This window comes from Peromyscus leucopus, chromosome 8b (genome assembly GCF_004664715.2).
Source record: "Peromyscus leucopus breed LL Stock chromosome 8b, UCI_PerLeu_2.1, whole genome shotgun sequence".
Taxonomy (NCBI): domain Eukaryota; kingdom Metazoa; phylum Chordata; class Mammalia; order Rodentia; family Cricetidae; genus Peromyscus; species Peromyscus leucopus.
In genome coordinates this window covers 50,515,243-50,528,460 of record NC_051086.1, presented here as the reverse complement: position 1 = coordinate 50,528,460, position 13,218 = coordinate 50,515,243, and the positions used below count along the sequence as shown (strand labels likewise).

Here is a 13,218-nt window from a genome sequence, read left to right as displayed (position 1 = left end):
CCTGCACCCCGGATTATAAGGAGGGAGACAATGGATTCCGGAGAGCGGGAAGCTTCAGCAGCAGAGGGTGTCGTGAGCGCAGTGTCGTGAAATCATGCCCAGTAAGCAATCAGAGCAAAAATGTCCATCTGCCACAGTGGTGCAAATACACACAGGGGAGGAAACTGAGGCACAGAGGCTGACGGGCCACTGCCAGGCAGCTAGAGTGGCCTGAGAGGGTCCGAAGCTGGTGTTCCAAGCACTGGTCCATCATTCTCATGCTGACCCTACCCCTCTGTGACCTCCAGGCCTCGAAGCCAGGTGCTTGTGTCCCTGAACCACAAAGCTCCGTTAGCAGGGCCACGGTACTCCAAGAAGGAAGAGAAAGTGGGGTGTGTCTTTCTCCATGGATTCCTCCATGGCCAGATTCCTCCCTTTCCCTCCTGGTGATTTATTTCCAGGCAGTTGCTAGGAATGTATGGCGGCAGCACCCTTGAGGAAAGGTGTGTCTCCTCCAAAAGCCTGCTGGGAACAGTGAGAGCCCCAGCCCCTCCTGATGCTGCACAGTAGACAACCCGGGGAACCTACGTTACGCTCAGCAAGCTCTAATCATGTCCCGAGACTTGCCACGTGTGGACTCATGCCGTCCTCACCACAGCCATGCAAGGGACTGAAGCACAGAGAAGTTAAGTAACTTAGCCCAGATCACAGAGCTCCTATGTAGTAGTAGAGCCATGGCCTGACTCCAGACTAGGACTCTGGGTCCAGACTAGGATCCTAAGCCCTGTCAATACATGACTGGTCTAACACTCTGGGGCAAGGTAGCTGTGTCCTGCTCATGCCAAAGGCAGTTGTTGAGCAGGAAGCAGAAGAGGGGTGTGCCTGTCGGTGTGTGTGTGTGTGTGTGTGTGTGTGTGTGTGTGTGTGTGTGTGTGGTGTGTTAGGCCACTCCTGCTGTCTCCTCCTGGGATCCCCAGTCTCAGGAACAGCCACATGGAGAAACACCCCTGTCCCACCCTAATGGACGGGAAGCTTCATATTCGGTGGCGGCTAGACTAAGGCGCTCTGCAGGATCATGAGGATTGTTCCCAGATACTCACTGAAGGCACAAAGGAGGCAGCAGCAGATGGTAAAGCATCTAGCTGGGCCACCAGGGATGAAGGACACATGTGTGACCTACCTGAGGGGCTGATGTGGGAGGCTGGGGCACCTGCTCTCATTGTAGGGCAGCATAGTCTATGTTCAGGGGGTGGGGTGGGGGCAGGATGATAATCTCCTTCCAGCCTTAGGGCTAAGGTTACATAGTTTGGTAACCCAGGCTGCAGCTGAGGACTCTGTATGACCCTGATCCAGGAAAGTGGGAGGACAGGAAAGGACCCCATGGGCCCTCCTCCAGCCACTAGTTCCCTCTCGGGATGCCATGCCTCCGGACAGATTCTGCTGGGCCCCCAAGCTGAGGACCACAAGGCCCTCTAATTCCTCTTTCCAGGAGACTGTGCCTGGTGCCTTCCCTGTCCTCATCGCTCGCATCCTCTATGTCTTGATGTGTCAAGTGTGTGCTGAGGGCAGTGAGCGGCCATTAATGCCTGTCACTCCTAATCAAACAGCGCCCCGCCCCCACCTGCCAGCCCAGCACTGCTGAGAGCCGGAACGTGACCCAGGCATGGCTGCCAGCTCTGCCACTGCTGCCAGAGGGCCCATGTGCCTGCTCTTCTAAACTAGCTCTGGGCCACGGAGCGTCAGATGCAGCTCTGTTCTCGCTCCTTGACCGAGGATGTGCACCCTGCACTGGCAAGGCCTGGCCACGGCTGCCGCCCAGATCAGACCGCGTGGAAACTGTTCACCACATTCCGTATTCCCTGAGATCAGGAAGGGGGTGTCTCAGCCTTCTAGGAACAGGGCCATCCCAACCCCTGAAGAAGTGCTGAGCTCTATAGAGTTTGAACTTGGAGCTAGGGTATGGAGACGGAACACCGTGTGAAGAAAGAATGGTAGGTCTTCAGCCTGAAGTGATGACGGCTTAGAGTATCCAAGGGGTCCATGGGCAAGCACCCAGGTTGGCAGTGGGGAGTCCTGGATTCAAGCCTTTGGTTTTCCTTCTCACTTGCTGTGTGACCCGTAGCCACTCCCTCCTTCGCTCAGTTTCCCCAGCAACAGTTCTCCAAGGTCTGAGCATCCACATCAAACCTCCCGGAGTGTGGACAGGAATGTGGTTTTCTGTCCTTGCCCCCAGAGAGACAAACTCCAGGTGATTTTCAGGAACCCGCACCCTAAACAGTCTCTCAGGAGCCTTGACTACCAGCTGCATGCTACAGACCATCTCGTGAGATGGGTTGATGTAGGCCAGAGGGAAGGACCAGGCAGGATGACAAGGTGTGCCATCCGGTGGAAAGCTCGGGGCCATACTCCGAAGCTCTGACTGCAAGGACCCAGCAGTGGCCCGACTCTGTGGCTGGGCTCCATCACTGCGTGCTTTTACGACAACTGGCCAGCACCACACGGCCCACCACTCTCCACTTCCGATGTTGCTTCCAGGATGTGAAAATGTGTCTCCCTCTTATTTTCTTCCCTTCCTTTCTCCTCATTTCTAGTGGTTCTGAGGAGCTCTCATCTTGCTTCCACATTCTGCAGCATTTAGTAGCAATGTGAAGATAGGGACCGTGCCCTCCGAAGCCTGAACCTAGGTCAGCCTATGCCACGCCAGGTTCCTCTAGACTCTCTAGAAAGAGAAGTTGTGGCTTGCTGCAGGCTGAGCTGCCCTGCCCAGTTTCCAGGAGACCCAAGGAGGGTCAAGGCAGGGTGATGGCCTGAGGGACCTAAGCCAGCTCAGGAAGGGCACTGCCAGTGGGTAAGAGCTGAGTGTTTGAATCTTGAAGCTTCCTAGCGAGGTGAGCTTGGGCCTGACGCCACTGTGTGCTCCGGTTTCCTCGTCTGGTTACGTACACTGCGATGATCACACTAATGCATATCGAGCACCAAGTGCATCCTGTGCTCTGTTCTAGGTGCTTTACAGTCATGGACCAGTTCGTTCCAGATCCCACTCCCCCATCGCTGAAGTCCTCGCTTCCCTGCTTTGTACAAACAGGCACCTCTCGAGGCTGGGAAGCTTGCTCGAACTTTGGCACAGCTTTGTGAGTGACGTAAGTGAGACTCTGGCCTCAGAGTCCAGGTGCAAAATCACCCTGGAGGGTTGAGTCTGTGACCCACAGCTCACCTAGCAGGAAGCAAATGGAGCCGCCCTGGTGTGTGCCACGTGGGCACCAAGGTGGCAGCAGGTATTCTAGTTGCTATTGCTGTCTGTTTGGCTCTCTCTTCCCTACAAGGTAGTATGGTTCACCCGGATAACCCCAGCGATGCACCCACTTGGGTTTTATCTTTGGAGAGGTGGTCAGAACAGCTCAGAACACGGTGACAGGGAGCAAAAGTCAGCCAGTCCCTGTCTGTGTCTCCTCCATACTGGAGCTAGGACAGCAAATTTCCGTGGATCTCACTTCTCAACTCTCTGGCTTGTTGGCTAAGAATCTAGGCAGCTCCTTCCTTAGAGTTGAGGGCAGACATGTCCTGGCCCTAGCGCATCACAGGGTGGGAAGGAGAAGGAGTTGGGGTCCACACTCCATCCCCACAGAGGCACTGGGGGGATCCCTGAGAATTTGGACAGGAACTTCTCGCCAGGGACTCCCAGAAATGCTATTTGCAGGGAGTTATTTCTTGCTTTTAACTTTGACGTCTTCCACAAGTTTCCCTGCACAAAAGGAGCCCTGCGGTGGCTGTAATTTCCATGTCACATCTCTGCACACAGCACACTCCACCCCCTTCAACTTGCTCCCCCACAGGCACCTTCTCCTGCCCACCATATAGAAGGCACGTTCGTTCGTGCCCTTACAGCCTCCTGCCCTCCACCCCTTCGTCAGGGGAGGGCAAGCGAAATGGGAAATTAACAGAGGGAGGGGACGGGGGCAACTTCAGCTAAACCCAAGCTCTGGCTGGAACTTCTCTGTTTCCTAGTGAGCATTGATTCTGGTTGTCGTTCCACGTTGCCACGGCAACAGCCCAGTTGTGGCCCAAAGCCCCAGCCCTGGAGCCCTCCCCACCAACAGTGAGCCACTTACGGTGATGGTGTTTTCCTTGCTCTGCTTTTTGCCTGGCGACGAGGATCCCAGGTTCTGGGGAGAGAGGTGAGACACATCGTCAAAGCTGTTCTCCATGTTGGACATCTTTTTCCCCATTCCCGTTCCCCAGGTGGGTGGAGGGATTGGTTAAGAACCCTGAGCTGGGGAAGTTCAGGGGTGTCAGCCTGCTGTTAACTCCTGAGTCACCATGTTCTGGGCCAGGGCAGGCAAGTGCATCTTAGAGCCCAAGCTGCTTCAGAATGCTCAGGCTCCAGGCAAAGTGGAGAAAGGCTGAGTTCAGGCTCCGGGGAACCAAAGCAAACCAGGTCTCCCCTCCTCTCCTTTCCAACTGGGATTTTGGGGGAGTTAACCCCTCCGCTGCCCTCTGCTGGTAACCAGGCCACATTGCCAAAGCAGAGGAGTGGAATGGCAGGGGAACAGAGAGTTAAGGCAGATTGTAGGCCACCCCCCCCCCAACCCCGGCACAGAAGACTCAGCACATGACATCTCATTCTGAAGCCCCTGAGTCCGGAACATCAAATGGTGAATGCGCATGGAATGAGCATGGGGCGCTGCTCAGCCACCTTGGCAATGTGCCACTGTGCTGGCACCCGGGAGTCACGGTGATTTCTCACAAGCAGAGAATCCTTCTGGAGTGACTTTTTATATTGTCCCCATTGTCAGAAAAACAAAACAAAAACAAAACAAAACTGGAGTCCTGATTACCTCTGTACCCACAGGTGATGGCTAGAGTTTCGTGACTGTGTTGGTTGATATGGCCAAGAATGGCCAGCTTTTAAAAAAAGTCACATTTAACGCGAGACAATGTTCAGCCCTGAGACTTTAGCAGTTATGCTCAGGATTCAACTCCATGGCTCCCTAGACAGAATTCTGAGATGCCACTTGTCTTGAGTCCCACGATGCCCTTAAAAACAGCTCCCCTGAGGCACCATGGGTGACCACTCTGTATGTGTTCTGGGGCTGGCATGGGTCCAAAAGTATGAAGGGCTTTACCAGTGAGCCACAGGGAAAGCCAGATGATTTCACCCATCTTCGAGACATATAACCCCGGACCCTGGCAAGGTGAGAATCTGTGGGTGGGTTGCTCCTGCCCCAGGAAGCCATCAGCAAGCCAGGCTGAATGGAGTTCATCACAGACCCTTTTGATGTATACAGCCTTACTGCCTTGCTCTGGCTGGTAAAGAGCCGGTTCAGAGAAAACTCACATCCTTGGAGGTCTTGGTGAAAAGCAATTTTAAGGGGCATCCATTTCATGGATGACTAGCTTTGAGATGAAGGTCATGGAACTGACTTCTGGGAACCTCAGGGTTCCCATCTGTAAAATGGACCACCATCACTGGTTCTCACACAGCTCTAGGCAGCCCCACCCTGAGCAGCTGGACACTTGACTGGAGGCACACTGATCTGACCACTTCAGTCACTTTATCCAGGCACCTTTGCTTACAGCAGCTCCTCGGCCACCCTGACAGGCCACGGATGATGTCAAGCTTGTGACCAACTATAGCTTCCATATGTATCCACCTGGTTTGGCCTGTACCCTTCCAAGCTACCACTTCCCCTCTGGGACATTCACTAAAAGTGCCCATGGCAGAAGACAAGCAGAGGACACACAACAAGAGCCCTAGGTGCCAGTCATCAGGAAAAGGCGGGACAAGGTCCCTCCATGCCTCTTCCCTACAGAGGCACTGGCCAAGCCTATGCCTGCCAAGAAAGGAGCAGTCCCACCCCAGGGCTAGATTCTCTTCTTTGCAAGTCTCCCTGTCAGGGACCAACATTATGCTGCCGCCATCCTTGTGTGCCTACTGCGGTCCAGGATTGGTCGTGGGCAGCCAGAGGGCAAGGGGCCTTGGACACAGTCTGTGTATGGCTGCTGTTACTGGAGGTATGAGAGACTAGGAGGCAAGAAACCCTATAAGAGTCGCCCTCTAGTGGTGGCTTTTGTAATTCCCCACGGAGAGGAATGAAGGTTCCTAGAAACACAGCATCTTACTGTGCCAAAAAACACATGAGAATTGGAATAATGATGGAGATATAACGAAAGGGCAAAGGAGCTGGTCTAAAGAGGACCCCCCCATAGGTCACAGTGGGGGGACCACCTGAGCTCAGTAGGAATGATGACCACAATGGACTCACTCCACAATGCGCAGAAGGAACATGCCATTCCAGAAAAACACCCATGAAAATGTACGAAGAGTTCACTGCTTGGAAATCCCAGTGTCAAAGGGGTTTAGACTGTGATTGTCACAGATACTAAAAACAAAGAAGACTGTCAGGAGGCTGGACAGTCACACAGTGTCACACTAGTGCCCTGCAGTGACCAATCAGAAAGGGAAATGAATGAAATAAATCTAGTAGTTATTACAGTGACTCAGAGCCTCCCCGGCAGGGCACAGACCTTCAAGCGTGTCTCCCCAGCGATGCCCCAGGCAGCAGGCAGCTCACCCCCTACCAGGCTCCTGTCAAAACCCAAGCTTGGGTCTAAGCACAAGAAAGCGAACAGATTAAGAATGTAGGTCAGCCTACAAGACAATGACCCGGAGTTTCCAAAACATAATCTAGAAGTCAGTGTGAGGGCAGGCGAAGAAAAACCCTGGGACATCAGCCTAGACAAAGAAGTTGAAGCAAGCGAGATGATGAACCCAACCGTATCACGGCATACCATTCACCCGCAGGAAAGAAAGTCGAGCACACTGAACACAAGACATCAAAAACATCCTGAGTGAAAGCCATCAGCCACTGAGGACCACCTACAGCTGACCTTCCCGCAGATAAAACACCATAAAAAGACAGTCTGGAGTCAGAAAGTAGGCTAGTGACAGCCCAAGGCTCCGGGGAGGCTTAGGAGGGATGCACATTCTCTAAAATTCATTGTGATGAAGGATGTACAACTTGGAGCGCACTAAAAACAATCGGGGAATTGCCTGCTGGCCCCACCCCCTCCCCGGCCCCGCCCTCCCCCTCCCTCTCTTTCACCAGACTGGGAGTTGATCTCTCCCTTGTAACGCACTGAGCTGTAGCCCCAGACTGCGTCTTAAATGATGGAACTACATAATAATTAGTTGCACCGCAACAAAGCTGTGTTTGAGAGAGAGGTAGATGGACAGACAGACAAAGATAGAGACAGAGGCTAAAGAGACAAAGTAACCAACATTTTCATGAAATGGATCCTGGACCGGGAAGAAAAGCAGGTGTAAACAGCATTTTAGGGATCACTAGAGAATTGGACTGTGGGATGTATATGGTGATGTTATCCGACTGGTGTTTTCTTGGCTGTGGTAACGGTGCTTTGATATCCTTCCCATTTGATTTACAATTAGAGACAGCAGTTCTCAACCTGTGTGTGGGTCATGACCACCAGAAAACACCCATTTCTTAGGACATAGGTCCTAGGAACGGAGACCCTGCTCAGTAGCAAAGTTACAGTTACAAAGTAGCAACAAAAATAAACGCACGGTTGGGGGTTCTTAAGACCATGGGAAATAAGTGTTTTCGGATGGTTGTGACCCATTGATTAGAGCACTAAATCAGGAGTTTTACTATTTCCACCAGTAAAGGGTGGAGGTGTTGAGGCAGGATGAGACCATTCATGAACCAACACTGGCCTAATGCCGATGATGTGATAGGTCCATTGGACTTTGTCACAGAAGGCCCTCAACTTTCATAAATTTACAAAACCCTACAGTAGATACTTTCACATTTTGTCCTTTGCCCATGATTCCAAAGAATTCTCCTTTTTGTAAATTTTTTTTTTTTCTGGATCCAGAGCTCACTCTGTAGCCCAGGCTAGCCTTGAACTAGAGACTGGGTGATCCTCCTGATTTGTGCATTGCTTGCCTGATTCTCCACCATTTTGGTTGAACTGCTACTTCCACATCCCGGTGTCCTGACTGTACCTGAACAACTAACTCTGTCGTCACCAAGAACACACACTACTTGCTAAGCTGTGAGTGGCTTCATGAGCAGGCTAACAGCCCCTCTTCCAAGTGTCTTTTTAGCACATTCCTCCTCAAGGGCCTCCTGTATCCTGTGCCTTTGGCAGGGGGTTTCCTATAGGAAAAGCCTCTTCAGTTCCCAATACTGTTGCCATAAACCTGGGTTCCTTGTGACGGTCCATGCAGACCCCTCCAGCCCCATCTTCTGCCCCCCTACACCCGCTGATTTAGTAAGTCACGTGACCCATACTTGGCTTCTATGGGCTCTTTGAAAGCTTCACCCTCCTTCCTGCCTCTGGGCATCTACGCGCGGTCCCCTCTGTCTGGAACACCATTCCCTCCCCCCATCTTTTTGTCAAGCAACCCTTTGTGCCGGCTTCCACTCTAGCCCAGCATCTTTTCTTAAGAAGCCCATTACTGACGCCGTCAGCACCTCGAAGTCTGGCTTCTCCCTGTGCACACTTCTTCCTGCCTCACCCCTGATGAAATCATGCATCTGTTGACCCATTGTCCTCCCGCAGCTAGGGCTGAGCCTTTCTCTACCTCGGAGCCTAGCAAAGGACCTACACGCACAATGGGACATGCATTACTAAAGGAAAGGCCTGGGGAAGGACTACAGAGATGCAGGAGCTCAGCTCTTTCTCCAGTTAAACTGCATTCCTCAACATACCCTGTTAGGTGCCCATGCCCTCAGTCCTGAGTCCCTCCTCTTTTCCTCTGTGTCTTTTGGGGTAGTCGTGAAGCCAGAAGAATGGAAAGATGGATAACAAGAAAGCCCAGGTAAAGGTGTGCAGAAAAAGAATGCATAAACTAGGATTTGCTTCCATTGCCAAGGTTGGTAAAGCTATTAATTAGCCTTTGACATCTGGGCTCTCTCCCAACCAGGAAGGTGCCTATTGATCCAGGACTCAGGAGGTAGCACTCTTGATGACTGCAGTACTGAAGCTGTCCACTGGGCGGCACCAGACCACCACCACCTATCCACCCAGGTCTCACAAGACTAGGCAATGGAGAAAGCAGGAGCACCCTGCCATGGGTCCTATTTATGACTCAGAATGGTAGGGACATTAGAGGTGCCTGCCCTTGTCCATTCACCTGAGAACGAAGCCAGCAGGTACTTTGCAAATCTGGGCTTGGTCATTATGACCCCAAAATTCTGCCTCTCAAATGGTCAAGTGGCCCTTCATTCACTCAGACCTCAAATATTGTCCACATGCATGCCCATGCTAGAGACTGAACCCTGGGTCTTGGATACAGTAGGTAAGTACTCTGCCACTGAGTCGTGTCCCCAGTCCTCAGTTATTGTCAAGAGCAGTGGTGAGTTATGATTGACAGCCTGGGATGGAGAGTAAACCCCCTGTATATTGAAGAAAGCTGCATATGCGCAAACGTCTTCTGGGTCCTACTGTCTTTAAAGGGAGACTCTCTCAACCTAATTACAGTTAGCCTCTAGAGCTCTTTTGATACTTAGCTTCAGAGGTTCACACACAGATTAAAAAGTAGCCGCTTCCCTATTCACATGGTGTCTTTTCATAGCCTAAAAGAATCCTAAAGGATCTACTTTACAGTTCTGGGGGGCAGGGAGTAGGTGCACATTTACCCTTTCTATGTATACTACACTGTTCATTGTTGTTTCTTTGATGAGGCCTTAACTTCAGGGATATCATCCAAAAAGAATATTCTGCCAACCTGCCTGTGTGTAGCAGTCACCATCTACCGGGCTGGGCCTTGCAGCTGGCCTTCCCTGGAAACCCAGAACCACACGCCCTTACTGACACACACAGACACACACACACACACACACACACACACACACACACACACACACACACGAGCATACATGGGGTGTGGCAGGGGTCAATCCCAATTATTCTCTGCTTTGTTCTCTGGGACAGGGCCTGTCATTAGAGCTCACCGGCTGTGCCAGGCAGGCTGGCCAGTGAACCCCACTGATCATCCTGTCTTCCCTAGGACTACAAGATCACCACCATGGCCAGCCTTTTCTATGGGTGCTGGGGATTGGACTCAGGTCTTCTGACTTGCGCAATAAGCACGCCACCATCTGGCCTATCCCTTCAGCAGCCAAATTTCATTCTCTTAAATAAAAAAGTATGTCTGTATTTTATAGAAGCAAAAATGTGTGGATCTTAGGAAACTTGAAGAAAGTAGAAACAAAACAAAAATGACTCATGTTCTCTGACCAAGCTTTGGCAACCTCCATGCGATTCGTATTTTCAAACTAGCAATGTCTTGCCGAAGGAGCTGTCCTGCCCGCTGTCCAACAGTGAGCCGCATCCCTTGCATCTACTCACTAGATGCATCAACACCCCATCTCCAGTGGTAACAATCAAAATCAAAGATGTCATCAAATGTCTCCCATGGAGAAACTGAGGCTGAGATGCGGTTAGGCCATTATAGACCATCTGGCCTTCCTTCCTGTCAGCTCAGTTTTCCTTCTTCTAAATAGAACTGTATTCACACAGATGCACACACACACATGCACACGTGAGTACAGGCTCTCATGGAGGTAAGAAAAGGGTGCCGTTCCTTGGAGCTAGACTCTGGGAACTCTGGCTGTTAGAATTACAGGCTGAGGTGAGCTGCCTGTTGTGGGTGCTTGGACTTGAACTCAGGTCCTCTGGAAGAACAGTACACTCTTAGTCACCGGGCCATCTCTCCAGCCCTCCCACTTGATTTAAGTTAGAAGCATTTCCCGAGTCATTACATTTTCTTACGGTTAAATTCTTTAAGGGCTGTGTAATATCACCAACTGGCTGGACATCCAGCACAAGAAGCCATTTTGACCATGCCCTGTTGTTGGACAGTCAGATTGGGTCCAGTGTTGAAGGGGTGTAAATAATGCTTGTATGAATACATATAAATCTCTGAGTATATTCCAAGAACAGACAGAGGAGGAGGAATTCTCTGTCCAAGGCCTACAGCACACTGTTAAGTTAGCTTCCATATTCTATGCGGCCCCAGACCCATGCATGTCTCAGATGGCTGAGTGGGAGCTTCCCAGTACTTCTGGAGGCCAGGGGAGTCACATCTCCGTGGGGAAGGAAGAATGGGGAGCTGTTTCCAGTGTCCTTCCTCAAGATTCTGGGGTGGCAGCATGGTTTTGTTGTGGTTCAACTGCAGCAGGACAGGCCCGTGTCTTCAGAAACGCTCTCAAGCCAGATGAGAAGCCATTTTCCCTTCCCCGACACTGGTCAGCTCGTGGAGAAGCCTGTCGGTGACTCAACAGGACACGGAAAGTCAGGCTTGGCTGATGATAAGTGATGGCAAGTGACGTGAGCAGGGATTTGAGGGCGTCAGGCACCGCCCTATGTACAGTTCACGAAGCCTCGATCCCCACTAGCCAGACATGGTCTCCAGTAGCAGCACCGTTATTGGCATCTGGGGGCTGGCTGGGAATGCTCACCCTGCTCACATCAGATGCTGTCCAAGAGGCAGGCGACGTGAAAGGCCAGCCTCACAGCGTTCTCTGCCACCGTTTTCTGAATCTGGGCTCAGTCAATGCTCGGCCCCCTGAGAGCTTCCAAACCCTTTGCTGCATGGAAGCTGGCTGTCGTCACACCTTAGCTGATGACACTCACAGAGCACAGGGTCTTTCCTTCAGTGACCGTGCAGAGGCCACAGCACACACAACTATTGTTCTCAGCAGTATTACCATTATGGCCATCAGCCATCATCACCATCACCCCCTGTAGGCTGCCACATCCATTCCTGAGAAAGTAGGGCAAGGCTGGGAAGTTTCCTAAAGAAACTCTTAATTTGTGAGGAGACCCCCCCACCCCCGGGTGCATGCGCGTGTGCGCACGCGCGCTTAGATGCAGCTTCTTACAAATAAGGAAATCATAGGATATTTCATTGGGTTCACTATGACCCTTAATCTCATGAGCTTGTTCCCCTGTGGTCCCATGCTCCTGAGAATGCTGTGGACACCCATCTCATGATGTCGCGAGTGTCAGTTTGGATGGCGAATGAGAGAACAGTTTGAGAATCTCAAAACATATTCCCAGGTGGGTATGGTGCTGCATGCCTGTGATCCCAGCACCTGGGACTTGGAGACAGGAGGATCAAAAACTAGGGGGCAACCTCGGCTACATAAGACCCTGACTCAAAAATAAAGACACATGCAAATTCTTTGCATCCTGCAGGCGTGTTTATTCTGGCTTGGTGAGTGAGATGGTCTCATTTTCCTAAATTCCATTCTGGGTGACTGAGGATGGGCACAGCAGAGGACTGAAGGACAATGGCCTGGCTGGCTCACACTGCTAACTTGACAGGAAATCTGGACTCTATTGGATTTGTGGGAAACAGAGTGGATCTCTCTGCCCTGACAATTATAATCCATTACCTCCTGTCCCAAATTTCCCTTGATTTCTAGAAAACCAACGAACTGCAATTCTGCAACCCATCCTTCAACAAGAACTGTCAGGGCAACCCAGGGATACTTTCCACTAATGGCAGAAAAGGGCCGTAGTCCCTGACTCCCAACTATATGCTTCCTAAGCTAGACACTCAGCTGCCCCTACCTCCCTTGGTAGCCCCTTACCTGGGAATCACCGGTGGATTTTCGGAGACTCATGTGGGCAGTCTCTGGAGGGTGCGCCGGGGTCCCTGATGCGTGGTATCCATTCACTGTGGGGACAGAGACACAGCTCAGGAGCTGCCGGGGCCACAGACAGGCACCCTCGACTTCCGGCCACAGCAGCCCTCTCTCTCCCACCTCATCCTGGGGTTGCAGGGGGATCTCACTGGGCAGGGCCTCGCTACTGGAATCTGATCTGCAGCTGGGAGCTAGGAAAGAGTGGGAAGCTCCGATTCCTGGCAGCCAGTGTCCTGAACTCTCAGGGGACCGGCTTTCTTCTCAGGAGCATGATCAGCAGAAGCCGAGGTCACCAGAGCCCAGCTGCCACCACAGGTGCTGACAAGGGGTCCTGTCTCTTTCTCCTGAGTCAGGTGGCTCCCCCATCATGGCCCCGAATCCTCTTCCTCTCTCTGGGGACTTTTCCACCCTCAGTCTCTGGATGCTATCACATAAGTAAGGGGAAATATTCTTTTTCCAAAAAATGGGATTTTTTTTTTTTTTTGTTTTTTTGAGACAGGGTTTCTCTGTGTAGCTTTGCGCCTTTCCTGGAACTCACTTGGTAGCCCAGGCTGGCCTCGAA

At 51.7% G+C, this 13,218-nt stretch overlaps 1 protein-coding gene across 8 annotated transcripts in view; it reads right to left on the bottom strand.

Moving 5' to 3' along the window:
- Gas7 (growth arrest specific 7) overlaps positions 1 to 13,218 on the bottom strand; it is a 232,331-nt gene that overhangs the window by 29,764 nt on the left and 189,349 nt on the right. For 6 of the 8 annotated variants that reach the window (XM_028869379.2, XM_037200583.1, XM_037200579.1 and 3 more), the window contains exons 4-5: positions 12,603 to 12,688; positions 4,089 to 4,142 (exon numbers count right to left, since the gene is read on the bottom strand). In XM_028869379.2, coding sequence (XP_028725212.1) covers positions 4,089 to 4,142; positions 12,603 to 12,688 — 140 coding nt within the window. The remainder of the gene's footprint in view (positions 1 to 4,088; positions 4,143 to 12,602; positions 12,689 to 13,218) is intronic. The other 2 variants (XM_037200581.1, XM_037200582.1) reach the window with 1 other exon arrangement.